Raw genomic sequence first — 17929 nt, 5'->3', positions numbered from 1 at the left:
CTGACTTTAAAAGGTAAAAGTCTTCAGTATTAACGATCAGATCGATACTAACGATTGCAGTGCCACCCAGCAGTGCTCATCAGTCTCCAGCATTCGGTTCCAGTCTGAGTTTCTTCACTGCCAGAGGCCAGTCGTGTTTGTCTGGAGCAGATTTAGGAGTTCAAACCTCACACGTTTTTATTTCACTGCTTCGTACGATTCTTTCACAAGTCCACATTTTGTTTTCCTTTTCAGTCATATTATCATGAAATTACACCCCAAACCTTCATCATGCAGAGCAACCTGCAATTGATCCCCGACCTTCTGATTGGGTCACACTCACATGGAGTCTGCTGCTGCTGCCCCCTGGAGGACCGTCAGAGGACTGCGGCAGGACAGCAAGGCGCTCTTCACAGTAAAAACCAAAAACTTGAACTTCCAGTTTTAAAATGGATTTTGAAATCAGCATCAGGGATTCGTGTTTAGGTTAAAAAGCAGCAGGTAACCTCAGAGAGCACCTCCACCGCCAGCTCGTCTCCTCCTGCACCTCAGTCTGAAGAGCTGACCTCACAGCGGGAGCCATCAGAGGTGCACCAGGACACGAGCCACATTCAAATCAGATTTGGTTTTTGAGTTTTAAGGACTTTCCAGGACCTTTTGCTCACCCTCCACCACCAAAATAACTCCACCACACAGAAGCTGGTCTTCAGACTGTATTTACTCATATACACAATAAATTAAGCGCCATCCCATCTCAGGGCATCAAACCTGTGGACACAACGTGCCCTTTATCACATGATCTGGTGTGGACCCGGCACAGGTTTCATGGAGACTACAGCTCGTCGGCGGGCGAGGTCTCCGGCTCGTCTTCGTGGCTTGGCCCCGACATCTGCATGAAGAGCTCCCTCAGTTCTGTGATGTCATCAGTGAGGGACGGCAGGGGAGGGACGGAGCGCTGCTCGCGCTCCTCGATGAAGTCCCAGAGGCGAACGCTGTTCATGAACTAAACAGAGAGACAGAGTTAGGGTACTACGACACCCAAGAGCCCCTCACTTGTGGACAACAAGGACTCAAACTGACCCGCACACTCCCCTCCGAGCTCAGCTGCTTCCGCGGGCGCTCGGCCTCTGCCCGCGATCCATCCGGGAAGGCGTGGAGGTACAAACACTTCCCGCCAAACGGACACGAGCCGCGGCCCTGATCGAAGTACTTACAGGCCTTCTTACTGCAAACACACACACACAGAGTATGAATGAAAGCTGAACACACCTTAGCTACCTTTGTTTTTACCACCTGAAAGCATTTCCTGGAAGATCTTTGGATCCTCTTCCTAAGCACCTGAGAGCAGGTGGGCGTGGCACAGAGAGGCAACTCACCCAACTCCGGACTTGAAGAGGTCTATAAGGTGGTCTTTCTCATCCTGGTCCTCCACCCAGTACATCGACGGGATGACGAACTCTGAGATGACCCGACACTGTGGACACGACCTGAAAGACACAGAGAGGTCATCAAACCCAACCAGAGCCAGTCAGACCCAGATTATTGAATGGCGATGGGAATAAAGTGTAATTTCTTGTGTTTAGTTTTCTGAAGACTCAATGAAGGGAGTGCAGAATTATTAGGCAACTTCCTTTCCTTTGGCAAAATGGGTCAAAAGAAGGACTTGACAGGCTCAGAAAAGTCAAAAATAGTGAGATATCTTGCAGAGGGATGCAGCAGTCTTAAAATTGCAAAGCTTCTGAAGCGTGATCATCGAACAATCAAGCGTTTCATTCAAAATAGTCAACAGGGTCGCAAGAAGCGTGTGGAAAAACCAAGGCACAAAATAACTGCCCATGAACTGAGAAAAGTCAAGCGTGCAGCTGCCAAGATGCCACTTGCCACCAGTTTGGCCATATTTCAGAGCTGCAACATCACTGGAGTGCCCAAAAGCACAAGGTGTGCAATACTCAGAGACATGGCCAAGGTAAGAAAGGCTGAAAGACGACCACCACTGAACAAGACACACAAGCTGAAACGTCAAGACTGGGCCAAGAAATATCTCAAGACTGATTTTTCTAAGGTTTTATGGACTGATGAAATGAGAGTGAGTCTTGATGGGCCAGATGGATGGGCCCGTGGCTGGATTGGTAAAGGGCAGAGAGCTCCAGTCCCACTCAGACGCCAGCAAGGTGGAGGTGGAGTACTGGTTTGGGCTGGTATCATCAAAGATGAGCTTGTGGGGCCTTTTCGGGTTGAGGATGGAGTCAAGCTCAACTCCCAGTCCTACTGCCAGTTTCTGGAAGACACCTTCTTCAAGCAGTGGTACAGGAAGAAGTCTGCATCCTTCAAGAAAAACATGATTTTCATGCAGGACAATGCTCCATCACACGCGTCCAAGTACTCCACAGCGTGGCTGGCAAGAAAGGGTATAAAAGAAGAAAAACTAATGACATGGCCTCCTTGTTCACCTGATCTGAACCCCATTGAGAACCTGTGGTCCATCATCAAATGTGAGATTTACAAGGAGGGAAAACAGTACACCTCTCTGAACAGTGTCTGGGAGGCTGTGGTTGCTGCTGCACGCAATGTTGATGGTGAACAGATCAAAACACTGACAGAATCCATGGATGGCAGGCTTTTGAGTGTCCTTGCAAAGAAAGGTGGCTATATTGGTCGCTGATTTGTTTTTGTTTTGTTTTTGAATGTCAGAAATGTATATTTGTCAATGTGGAGATGTTATATTGGTTTCACTGGTAAAAATAAATAATTGAAATGGGTATATATTTGTTTTTTGTTAAGTTGCCTAATAATTATGCACAGTAATAGTCACCTGCACACACAGATATCCCCCTAAAATAGCTAAAACTAAAAACAAACTAAAAACTACTTCCAAAAACATTCAGCTTTGATATTAATGAGTTTTTTGGGTTCATTGAGAACATGGTTGTTGTTCAATAATAAAATTATTCCTCAAAAATACAACTTGCCTAATAATTCTGCACTCCCTGTATGATGAAGATGTTTTTAAGTCACAGTGGAGAGTGAAGCTGAAACCAGTATTTGATTATCCAGGACTTTCTTACTTACAAGAACATACCTGAGTGCTGAATGACAGGTGTATAACAAGTGTAATCAGACGAGGCAAAATTGGAATTCTGAAATGTTTAATGATAGTCTCTTTAGAATTTACAGAACATTTAAGAAAGACTTCCAACTAGAGAATTATTTGTGTAGTTTAGATCGTTTGGGGTTTCTGGGTATGTTTCGATCCGGATTTCGTGGTATCCCAGTTGAACATATCAAACGTTTATGTGAACTTCGTACTTTGGGAAAGGCTGGAGATGAGTGTGCTTATTTAGTAACTGTAGTTATTTTAAAATACTTACCTGTATGTTTTAGGTGAAGGCCAAATGTTTATGAGAGAATTTGTTTAACACTGAGGAAATTATTATTCAGCAGACTTTTGTAGACAAATCGTATCTGTATTTGACACGAAGTGACAGATTTATTCATTTGTCCTTTTTAAAGAAGATGATGTGTAGTGAATGACCTCTGCTTTGTTTGTTTGTTTGTCTCTATATTTGCTCTTTGACACGGGGAAGGGTCCTAACGAGAGTGAAACAAAGTAAAGCCCCAATCAGATCTTACCAGACACCATCAGTCTTGGTTCCCCCCCAGTACACAGAGACCCAGTCCCTGACCCCGGTGCCTGACCCCTGACCCCTGACCCCGGTGCCTGAGCCGGTCCTGTCGGATTCTTACTTGATGATCTTGTTGTGGAAGTTTCGGGTGCAGCGCCACTTTCGGATGCAGGACAGACAGAAGATGTGATTGCAGGAGGACAGGATGCCGAAGCGGCGCTCTGACGGGTTCGCCTTCTGCACCACCACGTCCATGCAGATGGAGCACACCTGAACAACAGGTAACAAATTAAGGCTGGTCACCAAGACAACCAAACCCAAAACACATCAAACCCACCTTGTCACTGCTGAGCTGAGCCGCAAACGCCTTCTCCATATCGGCCTCGAAGGCCAGCAGACACATCTGCAGACAGACACGAGATCATTTACAGCTGCAGCACATCTGTGTGCGCTCACTCACGAACACAAAGAGGTCACTGAAACACCGTGAGCGTGCACACCTTCTCGTGCGCTCTCCTCTGCTCGGGGTCCTGGGGGTGGAGCACCTGCAGGCCGCACACCTCACACAGGTCGCCGTGGAGATACGTACAACTGTCCTCATAGAAACAGCGGCCGCCGGCAGCGTAGGGACACAGCTGGGGGAGGTCCGGGTAGGCCCCGCCCCCTGGAGGAGGAGCTGTGGAGAGCACAGGTAAACATCATCACGTGCTACCAATCAGAGCCAATAAAATTTGAGGATTCTCAAGTCTGACCTCGTTCCTGCGCCGCGGCGTCTAGACCCGCCCTGATGGCATCCACGTAGGAATGCGGAGATGCTGTCGCCGCTGCTGTGACCTCTGACCCTGAGATGTCTGACGCGCCCCTGAACACGTCTTCGACCCCCAGCACTGAGGAGACACAGAGGGGGCGGGGTTACCTGAGATCATTATGATGAACCTGTAAGAGGTTCATCGTCTACTCACCTCTGTCTCTCAGCACCAGCGTCTTCTTGGCTCCGCCTCTGCCAGACCTACTAGCCCCTCCTCCTCCTCTTCCTCCTCCTGTCAGGTCCTCTGAAACTCCGCTCCCTCCTCCTCTGGATGACAACCTGATGTGATCATACCTGCAGCGCAAACAGGAAGTGAAATGAGTCACAGTGATGCAAACGTAGATGAGAGGTGGGCAGGGCCTTACCTGCAGCGCTCTCCGTAGGCACACGCCCCTCTCTGGTAAAACTTGCAGATGGTGGAGGGTTTGCTGGTGCTTGGGTCGTGGGAGAAGAGACAGCGGTTGCCTTCCCTGCACACGCCGTGGAGGAAGTACCTAAATTGCAGCACACCTGTGAGCCACAACACCTGCTACTCTAGTGAAATCACTCTTGCATTTTAACCTGTTACCTCAGTTTACTGTGTGTTTACTTCACATTCTAACCAATCAGGATCCTACTCTACCCGCCCAGGTGTTTCAGACCCCAGGCTAACAGAGAGGTCTTTGTTGGACGGATGAATATTTGATGGAATGAGGCGTCAAACTCTTGACTTTTATAAGACTTTATTTTTTACTTTTGTTTTGAAAGTTATTTAAATAAAGTTTTTAACTTGTAGTTTTGTACACGTGTTACATTTTTCATGTTTTCATCATTCTGTTTGTATTTTGATTCAACAAAGATCTTACAGAGGCCACGCCCCCTTTAATCCAGTTTAAACAGGTGAGTTCTCAAAACATTCTCCTCCTGTGCACTTATAATTGTCTCTGACTCATGTTATGAACCCCAGATAAACTGTTAAAGCCTTCTCCAGTATTTAAAAGTCTGTCATCTGCATAGAATGACACTTTTCCTTCTCATCCCACTCTTTTACGTCCTCTTTATCCTGTAACAAAAGTTTAATACAGGTGATACGAAGGGGGAAATTATCTCTAGAGGCCAGAACAGTTTGTGTGTCAGGCTGTAAACATGTTTATTTCTGCTGTAAAATTTTAACATGGTGGTCTGTGGGGACTAAGTCACTGCTGCCCCTGCTGGACACCAGGGGAACTGCAGCTGCAGTCTCGGAGCCTTCTGATTGGCTGTTTGACAGTTTGTTTGCGTCCCACCCCCTGTAACCTAGCAACTACCGGAGAGCGCTCAGACTCGGACCAGCTTCGGTGTTCCTGTGCTTGTTGTTGAAGTTTCAAGCCATCAGCGACCGCCTTCATTTTCGCAGGAGGGAACACTCACGTGACCCTGAGGTGAGTCTGACCCTCTGATTTAAAGCTGCAGCTCTTTACGTGACTTTAAATCATTAGTGTCGATCCTGGAGAAGCTGATTAGTCTCAGCTTTCACTTAAACACACCTGGAATCACTGATTAGTAATCGATCAGTTAGAGTTAGAGCTGCACGCGCTGACGAGGACAGGCGAGTGCGGAGCTAACAGCTAAAAACATTAGCTCGAGGCTAACAGTCCGCGGACATCCGGGTCACACCAGCGCGACACCCGACGACACTCAAACAGGTCAGACACATACGCACACACGCACACACGCACGCACCCTCACCTGCAGGTCACCTGTTTGGTGCTCATCTTCCTCGCGGACCTTCAACAACTGCTCCGAGCTGTCACCGCGGTGCGCCGCTTAAACCGCTCCGACGGAGAGCGGAGGGCACAGCAGTAAGGTTCCGCTTCCTCCGGAAGCACGGACCCGCGGAAAGCGTCCCTTTTACCACAATAATCACAACACAAAAAAACACATCGTTCAGCTTTTATTTTGAAAGTGGGATTTTTGGAGCGCTGGAATGTGAACGTTTCTGTGTGTTCGGTAATAAAATAGAGCTGAAAGTCTGTTTGAGTGTTTCCAGTTGGAGTTTCTTTGCCAGGGGCTGTCTGTCGCTGCTTCTTCTTTCCTTCTTTTTCGTGCTCTTCATGTCGTCATATAGGTTGGTGGTGTTGCCACAGCAGAGAAGTTTCCTTCCAACATGCATCATGTTTGCAGTGTTTTCATTTAGTAAGTAAATAAAGTTAATTTATAATGTTCTTTTCACAGACCAACGGTCATAATAAAGCACTGAACAACAATTACAACACAATAAACAAAGAATCACCTTAAAAAAAACACAAATAATGAAAGAATATGAGCAGAAGGCTGGATTAAACAGAAAGTATTCAACTGCTTTTAAAAGACTCCACAGAGTCGACTAAGCTGGAGTGGTAAACTGATAAACCTAATATTGTCTTTAATTGAACATAAGTAGCCTGAACTCAGTTTTTATCAACAACAAGTTTTCATTCAAAAAGCTGATCAGCACAGTTTATTTGAGTTTGCTTAAATTAGAAAAAAGTAATTTGGAGATTTAATTTTTCAGTGGTGGAATGTAACTAAGTACATTTACTCCATATTGTACTTGAGTAGATTACAACTCACAGGTCGCCTGCTTTACTCGAGCTTTTCAGAATCAGCATACTTTATTAATCTCTAGGGAAATTATCTGGGTTACAGGTGCTCCAGTACAGTAACACTAACAAAAACAGACTGGACTATTTAACAATACAATATAAGGAATAGCACAATATATACAAATCACCAAATAATAAATATCCAGGGTTGACAGATGTGATTATAAATAAATATCAAGAAAATAGACAGCAACTTTACCGAATAAGAAAACAGTGGGTGCAAAAGGCTGTAGCTGTAGCAGTGTTTACAGTGTGTTAGATGGAGGAGTTGTACAGGGAGATGGCCACAGGCAGGAATGACTTCCTGTGTCATTCAGTGGTGCATTGTGGGTAATCTCAGCCTCTCACTGAGCATGCTCCTGTGCATGCAACAGCACAGAGGATAGCACTGACCACAAAAGATCCTGAGCATTGTCCGACAGATGTTGTAAAACCTCTTGAGACTCTGGCCCTTCCTGTAGAGAGCAGAGGTGTTTTTGTCTTCCCTTTTATTCCTCTCTCTGTTGTTGCTTCACTGTATTTTATATTTTACTTCATCATCTGACAGTTTATGTTACTGTTGGAAGTTTGTATATAAAACATGCAAATAAGTCCCTCAGGTGTGGATATAAGTGCAACTAAAATGATTAATTAGTTAATTTTTGATTTACTTTTTGTTTTTGTTTCTTGAAAAAAACAAAGAACTACATCTTAGGTCACCTAAGTGCCTGAAAAATGACAAATAAAACCAGATGAAATGGAAGAAGAGGGGTCCTGTCGGGGTCCTGTCGGGCTTGGTCAGCCATCAGCTGGTGGCCTCCAGCTCTCACTGGAGCGAATCACAGCTGAGTGTGGAGTGGCAGAAATGAGAGTCACCACCTCTGTGGCCACGATCCTCAGCCAGAAAAGGGTGGAGTGCCCACTCTGCATCAGGGATGAGTTGGTGCCCCACGTTGAGGAGTGTGTTGTTCACGAGCGAAGAGTTGAACGAGAGATGGGTGGATTGGGGCCACAGCTGCAGTGATGTGGAGGGTGTCCGTCCTGGTGAAGAGTCATTCAAGCTGGGCTCAGAGTAGAGCTGCTGCTCATCCACATCGAAAGCAGCCGGTCCACGTGGTCTGATTAGGATGCCTCCTGGCTCAGGGGTTGTGGGCGTGTCCCAGGACCAGGACACGCTGGAGTTCCCCTGGATGAGCTGGAGGAGGTGGCTGGGGAGAGGGAGGTGTGGGGTTCTCTGCTTAGACTGCCAGCTTCAACAACCCAGCTGCAGATGAGTGGAAGTAAATTGATGGATGGCATCGTATGTATATCAAACTTGCAATATTGTTTGGTAATAGTGTGATAATGCAGCTCAATTGTCTGACCTGATGTCTGTTCTGTAGCAAATACAGGAAAAACGTTTAAGAAAGTAAATAAGTTGGTGTTCTAAAGAATATGATTGTTTCCTTGCATCAGGTGAGATGAGTCCTCCGTCACAGGTGGTGTAGTCAGTGAAGACGGTCACCTGCAGGTAGAGCTGGGCGATAAATCGAGCTTTTTAAAAATATCGATATATTTTTATACGAGATATAAGATGTGACAATATCCTTTATATCGATATAGTCTGTGTTACGTTATAATTATAGTTGCGGAGCTGCAAGTTTGCCTCTCTTTCGTCCACTTTTGTCTTTACGCAACGTTACTCCACCTCGCCTCTCCTTCACTGAACACAACTCCCCCTCCTCCCCCATCGCTTCACCTGCAGGCAGCGACAAGATGGACACGGCAAATCTCCGTTAATGAGTTACTGCGCATCGCCCCGTGCGTGGGGCTGGACGGCGTCAACATGTTAACGAGCTAGCCACGCTAACGACATGCACGGCCTGAAATCCTTTCATTCTCTCAAAAGTTGACTGCGCGCCTTTTGTATGAATTCTGGTTGTGCTTGATGACCGCGAACCGATTTTATGTGATACACAGCGCTCAGCAATACGTCAAAAAATGTTTTAGTATGACTTTGGTAAGCTACGGAGCTGCACCGCTTGATGGATTGATGGAACCTGAAAGAGGAAGTGCTTCCTATCCTATTGAAAACATTCAGCTGGGTTATGCAAAAGGGTCAACTACCCCCCTCGTGGAAGGAAGCCGTTATCTCCATCATTCCCAAGGAGGGTAAAGATAGGACAGAATGTAGCAGTTATCGACCGATCAATGTATTAAATTTGGATTATTAACTATTTACAGCAATCTTGGCACGGAGACTTGAAAAAATTTTACCTGATATAATAGACCTGGACCAGTGTGGTTTCATCCAACAAAGGCAAACAGTGGACAACATGTTATGGAACAAATAAATAGAGATAGGGTCCAGGCAGTGTTGGTGGGACTGGACGCTGAGAAAGCCTTTGACTCAGTCAGATGGCTTTTTCTTTATAGGGTATCGAAGTCTTTTGGTTTTCACAATAAATTCATCTCAATAACACAATCCCTCTATGATAAACCAAGGGCCTGTGTGAAAGTCAACGGAGATCTATCTGAATCTTTTACTCTGGAAAGAGGGACCAGGCAGGGCTGTCCGGTCTCACCACTTCTATTTGCACTCTATATTGAGCCTCTTGGTCAGTTTATAAGAAACAATACTAAAATTAAAGGTATCGCAAATTGCCGGGGAAGAACAAAAAGTTGCAATGTTTGCAGATGACGTCTTGGTCTTTTTGAGGGAACCTGAAGAATGATTTGAGGAGTTGATGTCCTCTCTATCCGACTTTGGAGAACTGTCTAAATAAAACACAGGTAATGACACTAAACTATACGGCATCTAAAACTTTACGAGATAATTATAATATAAATTGGGAAGCTGAAACACTTAAATACTTGGGAATAATTCTAACTAAGAATATTTCTAATCTATTACAATAAATTATGGTCCCTTGTCACAGGCCATTAAAACTGATTTAGATAGGTGGAATCTGGTGCCCTTCTTAAATTTAAATTCAAGGATATCAGCAGTGAAAATGAACATAGTCCTAAGATTCCTCTGTCTATTTAGAACTTCACCTGTTGAAGTGAGTCACACAGTTTGGGGAATGGGACAAATGGATTTTGCGTTTTGTTTGGCAGGGGAAAAAAACGTGAATTAAATTTAGTATTTTACAGTTAAGCAAGGCAAAAGGTGGGGCAATGCTCCCATGTTTAAAATACTATTATTATGCATCTCAGGTCATCACTCTGCTGCAATGCTGTAACCCTGATGTGAAAGCTAAGTGGAAATCCATAGAATTTAATACAACCTCCAAATTTCAACTACAAGCCTCAATTGTGGATAAAATATTGGCAGACCGTTTAGAAGGTAGAGGAACATGGATAAGCCACACTCTAAAAATATGGAATAAATTGATTAAAATATGTGGTACTGATCAAATACTAAAAGAATTTAGATGGTGTGCTTACGATACAGATTTTAAACCAAATGAAAGTGATAAAAGATTTCAGTCTTGGATAGAGAGCGGACTAACAACATTCCATTCCTTCACACATAAAGGGACACTACAGAGTTTCCAATCTTTACAAATAAGAAATGGCTTAAGACAAGTAGATTTCTTCAGGTTTCTTCAAATGCAGGATTATTTTAACAAATATTGCAATGTCCCAAACCCAAACTCAATTGAGTCGGGAATTTTTAAGATAGTTAAATTAGCATATGTTGATTCTCTGAGAAAGCCAATCTCCAAACTATATGATGTGCTTCTTCAGGCAAGGAAGGATACTACCCAAAATATTAAGACCAAATGGGAATTGGAATCAGGGATGGGTATAACAAACGAGAACTGGGGGAGGATTTGTAACTTTCATTGGTACTCAACAAGTTCATTATGTTGGAGAGACCATTGCTGGATCTCCCATGTATTGTATAATGTCAGGTCGACCCTCTGCTTCATAATATGTATTGAATGTACTTTATGTAAATAAGTGAAACATGCTGCATTACGTATACACTGTGTAGGGTTAGATAAATAATTTTACTGTTATTGTCCATATTACTATTGCATTAATAATTAATATTGATATTGCATTCAGATGTTCAAACATACTGGTATCATATCACCTTTATTACAGGTCCAGTAAGAACCACTTTAAACTGCTGAGTTGAATCTATAACCCGAAATGCTTTTGAATCTAGAATCTTAAATGTTTATATGCAGACGGCATGGTGAAAGAAAAGGCCTAACGCTGAGTAACTCTGTGCCAAAATAAGACAGGAAGTTACATGTTTTTGAAGTTACCTGCTTTGCAGGAAGTGAAACCGAAACCAGAGTCTGAGTGAAAGTTAGTCTGAGGAGCAGTTTCGATGATGCTATTATCTTTTATACTTTTATATCTTTTGATTAAGCTTTTAGTAGAGTTTCTTGATTAAAACATTTATTCAGTAGAGTACACATACATAGTTTCGGTTCGGTTATTACATACACGAGAGCGGCTTCTGTCTCTCTGTCTGGGGAGAGGCCAGGAGCTAGTCGGCGAGGTGAAATAGGGTGCGATTGTGGTTAGCACATAGACACACACGTAACCACACACACACACACACACACACTTAGTTAGAGGGAATCATTTATAGGTGAAAGTTTAATCTGTTTTGCTTGGGGTTGCTTTTAGACTATATTAGGAGGAGCAAACATATTGGCAACCTTTGAAACCTTTGGAACTTCTGTTATGAAAATGATTATAATCATCTATACACAATTGCATTTTGTGCTTATGAAAGAGCTGTCGCTCCTTGGTCAAGTGAGGGTCAAAAACTTTTGGTTGGCGTTATGACCAGCCAATCTACTGTGAGTTTGACTGGAGCTGTGGAAGGATCGCAACACACTTTACAAGACATGTATATCAGGTTATTTTTATGATCTCTTATTTGTTTACATTCTTTGATTAAGTTTTAAGTAGTACCATTTAAGTAAGACATTTATTCAATATGTTACACATCAGTTTCAGTTGTGGATGTGCTGGCCTTTGTCTGGGGAGAAGGTGAGAGGTGAGACAAAGTGCAGCTGCGGTGATGACATAACCACATACATACATACACCGAGTAGTAGGCCCATTTTGTGGTAAAGAGTTCAGATTTAATTCTGCTATAACTGCAAGAATGCTGGCGTACGCGACCGAGCTGTTTCAGGAAACCGATCTGCTGGTTCCAGCGATAAGCGACAGCGGTGAGACGAGCTGTGACTAAATAATATCAATGCAAGTCCTTTTTCAATAAAAATGTAATTTTAAAAAAAGAGATCAAACATAATGTGATTTAGTTGCATTTAATTAGTGTGTCAGCAAAATTAAAAAAGTTACCACAAATAGTTTTTTAATGTAGTAGAAGTTGGAATGTTTGTCAGAGGGTAAAAGTTCGTACTGCAAAGTCAGAAACATCGAGCACGATGTCGTTAACTTCAGTAAGCTTTACTTCGTTTTTTGAGGCAACGAGTTTGCAGGGGTTTTTTAAGTTCTGGGAACTAATGAGAGCCTCGGTGCCCCCCCAACCCCACCCCCACCTAATACTAATAGGTTAGATAGAGCACGAGCAGCAGTGTGTTTGATGATGAGTAGTCTGAGGTTGGTATGTATGATCCCACAGACATGCTCTGAAACATGCTTGAATCTTTCCGTGGTGCCTGTTTTATTTACAGCCACATTAAAACTACAGAAGCTGAGCCGAGTGCTGACGAGCACATTTACATCCAGCTCTTCAGAATAAAAGCTGAAAGGTCTGTTTTATTGTGGAAAGTAAAAGTCACTGCGATTGGCAGATTGAGGCCCACATGCAGCAACTGGTGCCAACGGAGAGGCGGGCTGGTCAGCCGTGTCGTCATGGAGGAGATCAGGGAAATGAAGCTCGTCTGCTGCAGAACCAAAACATGGAGGAGACGATCAGAGAGTCTCAGGACAGGAAGCTGCCCTGAAGCAGAGCTGCTTCTGCTTCCAGGAGGAAGAAACACAAATGCTCACAGAGCTCATCGCAAAAGTTTAGAAGAGCGCGTGATGATAAAATCTGATGATGTCATAGCAGATCTTCTGACTGTGTCAGAGTAACGGGAACCTCCGTTTTCCATCTAAGTGAACTGTGATTGGTTGATTTCCAGTGAGATGCACATCTTCATCTGACTTCGAAGCTCGTGGATCAGGTGGTTCTGACAGGTGAGACGGAAAAACTGAGGCGTGTCCTGTGTGCTCAGCCAATCACAGCTCAGTGACAACTGCAGCCAAAGCCGTCTGTTCTCCTTACTCTCTGGACATAATGACAGTTGTTCTCATGTTTCTCTGTCTTTTTTTTTTGTAGGGCACTTCCTGCTGTAACTTCTTCAGCTTGTTCAAAATGCTGCTGCCCGTCTCTTCATGGCACACAGCATCCTGTCTTCTCTTCATCGGCTTCCTGTTTATCACAGAAGTCCTAACGTTGGCTTATGAACGGTCCTGCTCCTCCATACCTCTGTGATGTTCTTCAGCCTTATATTCTCTCGCCGGCCCTTAGATCAGCTGACCAGCTGCTTTTGGTTGTCCCGAAAACTAGGCTGGAACTTGGAGGAGAACTTTTTCAACTGTGTCTCCCAAACTTTGGAATACGTTGCCTTTAAATATGAGACAGGCATCTTCGCTTCCTGTTTTTAAGTCTCTTTTTCCGTTTGGAGCGGTGTGAGTTGATGTGCTCTTTGTTTTGTTTTTGTGCAGCACTTTGTGGTTTTAAATGTGCTCTTTAAATAAAAGCAGGCCTGTGATTACAGAACATTTAACTCCCAGAATGCACTGCAGCTGAGAGCGACACCCGTCTGCAGGCCAGGTCCCGTTTCTGTGGCAACACTGCCCACGCACTCCAAAGGTCGCCTTGTTCGGGGGGAAGGAGTGACAGGTGAGCCTGGTCACGTGACCATCTCTGTGACTGCACCCACAACCCGATAGGCTGGGGCCAGACAGTGATGTCATCTGATAGGCTGTAACCAAGCAACTGGGTGAAAAGGAGAAGGAGAGAAGAAGAGGAAGGCAGAAGTCGAAGAGGAGAAACGGAGGAGCAGAACAAGAGGAGACGAGAGAGGAGGAGGCGATGGAGAGCAGCGTGATCCGTCTGACTCACTGTCAGAAGGAGATCTTCTGCTTCTCTGTGCCGGAGGAGTGCCCGAGCTGCGGGGAGGAGCTGAGGGGGAGCAGACTGCAGGAGGCACCGGTCAGCCTCCCCTCCCCCTTTACCAACGGGCACAAGACCTCCTGCTGCCTGCTGGTCGCACCTGCACACGACAACCTGGACAGGTAGCACACACGCAGGTGAAAGTACACAGGTGTTTACACACAGGTGAGCATACTGACAGGTACACAGTCAGTGGACGCAAAGGAACATGAAGCAGTTTGAATCAGTCATTATACTGGACCAGGTAATACTAGTATAAACTAGTGTACCCAGTAAGTAAAGTAAGTAAAGTAAAAGTTAAATTTTATTTATATAGCACCTTTCAAGATAAAAATCACAAAGTGCTTCACAGAAGCTAAAACATAAAAATAAAAATCAACCAAAGCAAATTTAAAAAGATGAGTTTTTAGCTGTTTTATAAAAGCAACCACTGAGTCCACAGATCTCAGGCTCAAAGGGAGAAAGTTCCACAGTTACAAAAGCTCTGTCGCCTTTTGTTTTCAGCCTCGTGTGTTGGACAACCAGCAAGCCCTGGTCACATGACCTCAGGGACCTGCTGGGAATGTATGGATGTAAAAGTTCACTGATATATGTTGGTGCTTGTCCATGCAGAGCCCTGAAAGTCAAGGTCAAAACCTTAAAGTGGATTCTGAATTTAATAGAGAGCCAGTGCAGCTGGATCAGCAGGGGTGTGACATGGGAGTACTTGGAGGACTTGCTCAGAAGCTTTGCAGCAGCGTTCTGAACAACCTGCAGATGCTCCAAAGAGGCTTTACATAAACAAGTAAACAAAGAATTACAATAATCCAGACGAGATGAAACAAATGCATGAATGACCATTTCTAATTCGGAGCGCGATACAATGGGACTCAGCTTAGCAATGTTTCTCAAGTGATAAAAACAGGAGCGAACCAGAGATTTAACATGAGCGTCCAAAGTCAGAGCTGTGTCAATAGTAACACCAAGGTTCCTGACAGAAGCTTTGGCAAATGTAGCAAGTGGACCCAAGTTTGCCATAACACTAGGTACAAATTTTTTAGGAGCACAAACAAGGACTTCAGTCTTCTCCTCATTTAGTTGAAGAAAGTTTCCAGCCATCCAACCTCTAATGGAGTGTAACCATTCTAACCAGCATGTCCTGCTGTTTGATCCTCAGAGACTTTGATGGGGCGGCTGATCTTCACACCGGCATCTCCAACACCAAAGGTAGGTCTCTGAGGTCAGAGGTCACCTGGTGATTGTGGGCTCAGGTGCAAGGAGGCGAGCAGACAGGTGGAGGTTTGATAAGGTGTCGTTTCAGCTTCAGATCAAACTTTCGCAGACAGTCACCATCCTCTCACAATAGAACACTACATGATCACTGACCACGCCCCCAACCTGCCAGATCCCTTATTTCATCCAGTCAAAGACGTTCAAAGTAATCATCCAATAATCGCAGAGTCGCTGACGACCTCCCGCAGAGTCTGAAACAACAGGACTTCTCATTTCTGACATCAAACAAAGCTCAGAGGCGAAACTGTCAGTGAGGTCACAGCGACAGGAAGGACGAAGGCGAGTGCAGAGCGTCAGTGTGAGTCGGCGAGTTTACCGACTGACACCGAAGTCAAACTGTCAGACACGTTTAAACATCTCAGACAGACGTGATGTGATCCTCCCACGCAGCACCTGACTGATTTCAGCTCTGATTAACCTGCAGCCTAACAATGATCAATAATCAATGTGATCGATGACCCGTGGCCAATGATCAGCCCCTCCTACCTGTGTGCAGGTGTTGTGTATAACTACACTCGTGGAGGCGTCCGCAGGGATCAGAGCGGCTGGGAGCGCAGCGTCAGTGTCCCTCTGGTCCGACCTGACATGTTCCACCTGCTCGCTCAGTGGGACCAGTACCTGGAGCGCTTCTCTGACGGGCCTATGTGGGACCCTGCCTGGCACAGGTAACTCACACCTGACTCACCTGACAGTATACTTGAGAGCTGGTTGAAGGCAGGAAGCTTGTACGCTTTCTGTCGTTATGAGCCTCCCTCGCTGTTAGACAGGTTCCAGGTGACCCGCGGTGGTCGCCAGACACAGGTGTGTTCGTCGCCACGGCGCCGTCACCACCATCACCTACAGGTGTAGAAATCTGTCGACAGCTTTTTTCTCTGTGTGTCGCAGGTTCGATGAAAACAACCATAACTGCTTCAGCTTCTGTTTGCACTTCGTGAACGGCGTTCTGGCGGCCGAGGGCCGCGGCACTCTGAGCAGAGACGACTTCACCCACACCTTCATCCTGCCGAGGATGAGGAGGGTGTCCAAATACACCACGCTGTACAGGCACATCCAGAAACACCAGTTCTACACGGTGGATCGACAGCAGCACGCTCAGGGGGCGGAGCCCAGCAGCTAGAGACCAGCCTCACCCACTGTGTCTGTGACCACTTAGTCGGACCCACGACCAGAATGGAGTCCGTGTTAGTGTGTCATCGGTCACATGTGACGCTTCAGTGTCAGACCTGATGTGCAATGAACTCACCTTCACACACACACACACACACACACACACAGCTCTGTTTCATGTAGTGAGCTCAGCTTTGGTTCATGTCTGTGTGTGTGAGGCTGCTCGTCCTCCATCTGACCTTCTTTCTTTAGCGCGTTAGTTAGGGCTGTGCGATATGACCAAAATCTCATATCCCGATATTAAGACATCTATCGTCCGATAACGATATAAATCACAAAAATGTAACATTTTCTGTAAATTCTGTGAATCTCGGGCAGCTCGACTTGCGTGAAGTGTTTCCAGCTGGGCGTCATGGACCTGGAGTCAAGTGTTTTAACTGATGCATGAAACGATACATTTTTAGACATAAGTTGTAACGGCCGCCGTTTTCTTTGTGAGTATTTATTACACAGCGTGCTGCGGGGAAAAGCCTGTTCTAACGTTTGAGTCTAAGGTTTATTTTTTTTAGCACCTGACGGCTCTTTTTTTGCTTCTCATCCGTAAATACTCTGCATCTTTCATGTGATTCAGTTTATTTTGAAAAGTCTCAACAGGATCTTGAGCTTTATTGTGAAAGGTTTATGTGGAAAATAAACAAGCGGACATGCCGTGGTTTTACCGTTGTTGTTGCTAACGACAACCCATAAAAACAGGCGCTTGTCTGTCTGTAGTGTGGTTATATTAAATATAAGAGAAAGACAGAACTTTAAGAAATTCATATAGCCACTACAGTGACCATCAAAATGATGAAAAAATATTGCCGTAAACAGTTTATTTTGCGACACCACGAAACAAACGATAGCGTAAAATGAAACGATAGACGTTTTTATATCGTCATCCGATATATATCGTTATATCAAACAGCCCTAGCGTTAGTTGTGTGAACTTTGACCTTTTGTTGTCCCTGAGCCACACCGAGGGTCTCAGAGGAAATTACAACTTTTATTTTATTCTGAAATAAAGTTTCTTAAATCGCACTTCCTGCAGCTCTCTGCTGTTTCCTGCCGTGGAGCTGCAGGTTTTCACCCTCGGGGGCAGAATGTGGCGGGTGGGTCATCGCCATGACGATTGTAGTGTGTGCAAGAACAGTGATTATTAACACTGATTATAAATCCCAGTTCTTCTATCGGCCCGTGAACGCAGCGTTTCACCTTCATGTGCATTAAAATGTGTAGAGATGGGCAGTAACTTGTAGTAAGTAAGTAATATGTAATCTGAAGTAATCCGATTACTTTTTTCATGTAAGGGATTGAGTAAAGTAAGGGATTACTATTGCAAAAAAGTAATTAGATTACTGTTACCTTCCCGTAAGCA

The 17929-nt window shown here is 44.8% G+C and overlaps 2 protein-coding genes across 3 annotated transcripts; one reads left to right on the top strand and one right to left on the bottom strand.

Moving 5' to 3' along the window:
* Nucleotides 1-679: 679 nt before the first annotated feature.
* Nucleotides 680-6271, bottom strand: mkrn2 (makorin, ring finger protein, 2). The gene is made up of 10 exons (XM_005462561.4): nt 6118-6271; nt 4776-4904; nt 4565-4704; nt 4355-4489; nt 4103-4278; nt 3940-4005; nt 3724-3872; nt 1356-1466; nt 1060-1204; nt 680-982 (listed from the first exon to the last, which is right to left on the bottom strand). Exons 1-10 carry the CDS (start codon nt 6141-6143, stop codon nt 812-814), a joined length of 1248 nt encoding a protein of 415 aa, XP_005462618.1. The 5' UTR covers nt 6144-6271; the 3' UTR covers nt 680-811.
* Nucleotides 4917-16800, top strand: LOC100703484 (MKRN2 opposite strand protein). 2 transcript variants are annotated; one of them, XM_019356830.2, is made up of 5 exons: nt 4917-5810; nt 13297-14258; nt 15293-15342; nt 15905-16073; nt 16294-16800. In XM_019356830.2, exons 2-5 carry the CDS (start codon nt 14056-14058, stop codon nt 16523-16525), a joined length of 654 nt encoding a protein of 217 aa, XP_019212375.1. In that variant the 5' UTR covers nt 4917-5810; nt 13297-14055; the 3' UTR covers nt 16526-16800. The 2 variants fall into 2 exon arrangements, with proteins under 2 accessions (XP_019212375.1, XP_005462619.1); XM_005462562.4 differs by lacking the exon at nt 4917-5810 and adding an exon at nt 12870-13154.
* Nucleotides 16801-17929: the final 1129 nt, after the last annotated feature.

Source organism: Oreochromis niloticus, linkage group LG5, assembly GCF_001858045.2.
Source record: "Oreochromis niloticus isolate F11D_XX linkage group LG5, O_niloticus_UMD_NMBU, whole genome shotgun sequence".
Lineage (NCBI taxonomy): Eukaryota > Metazoa > Chordata > Actinopteri > Cichliformes > Cichlidae > Oreochromis > Oreochromis niloticus.
The sequence above is the reverse complement of the archived record's forward strand: the minus strand, read 5'-3'. Positions and strand labels throughout refer to the sequence as shown.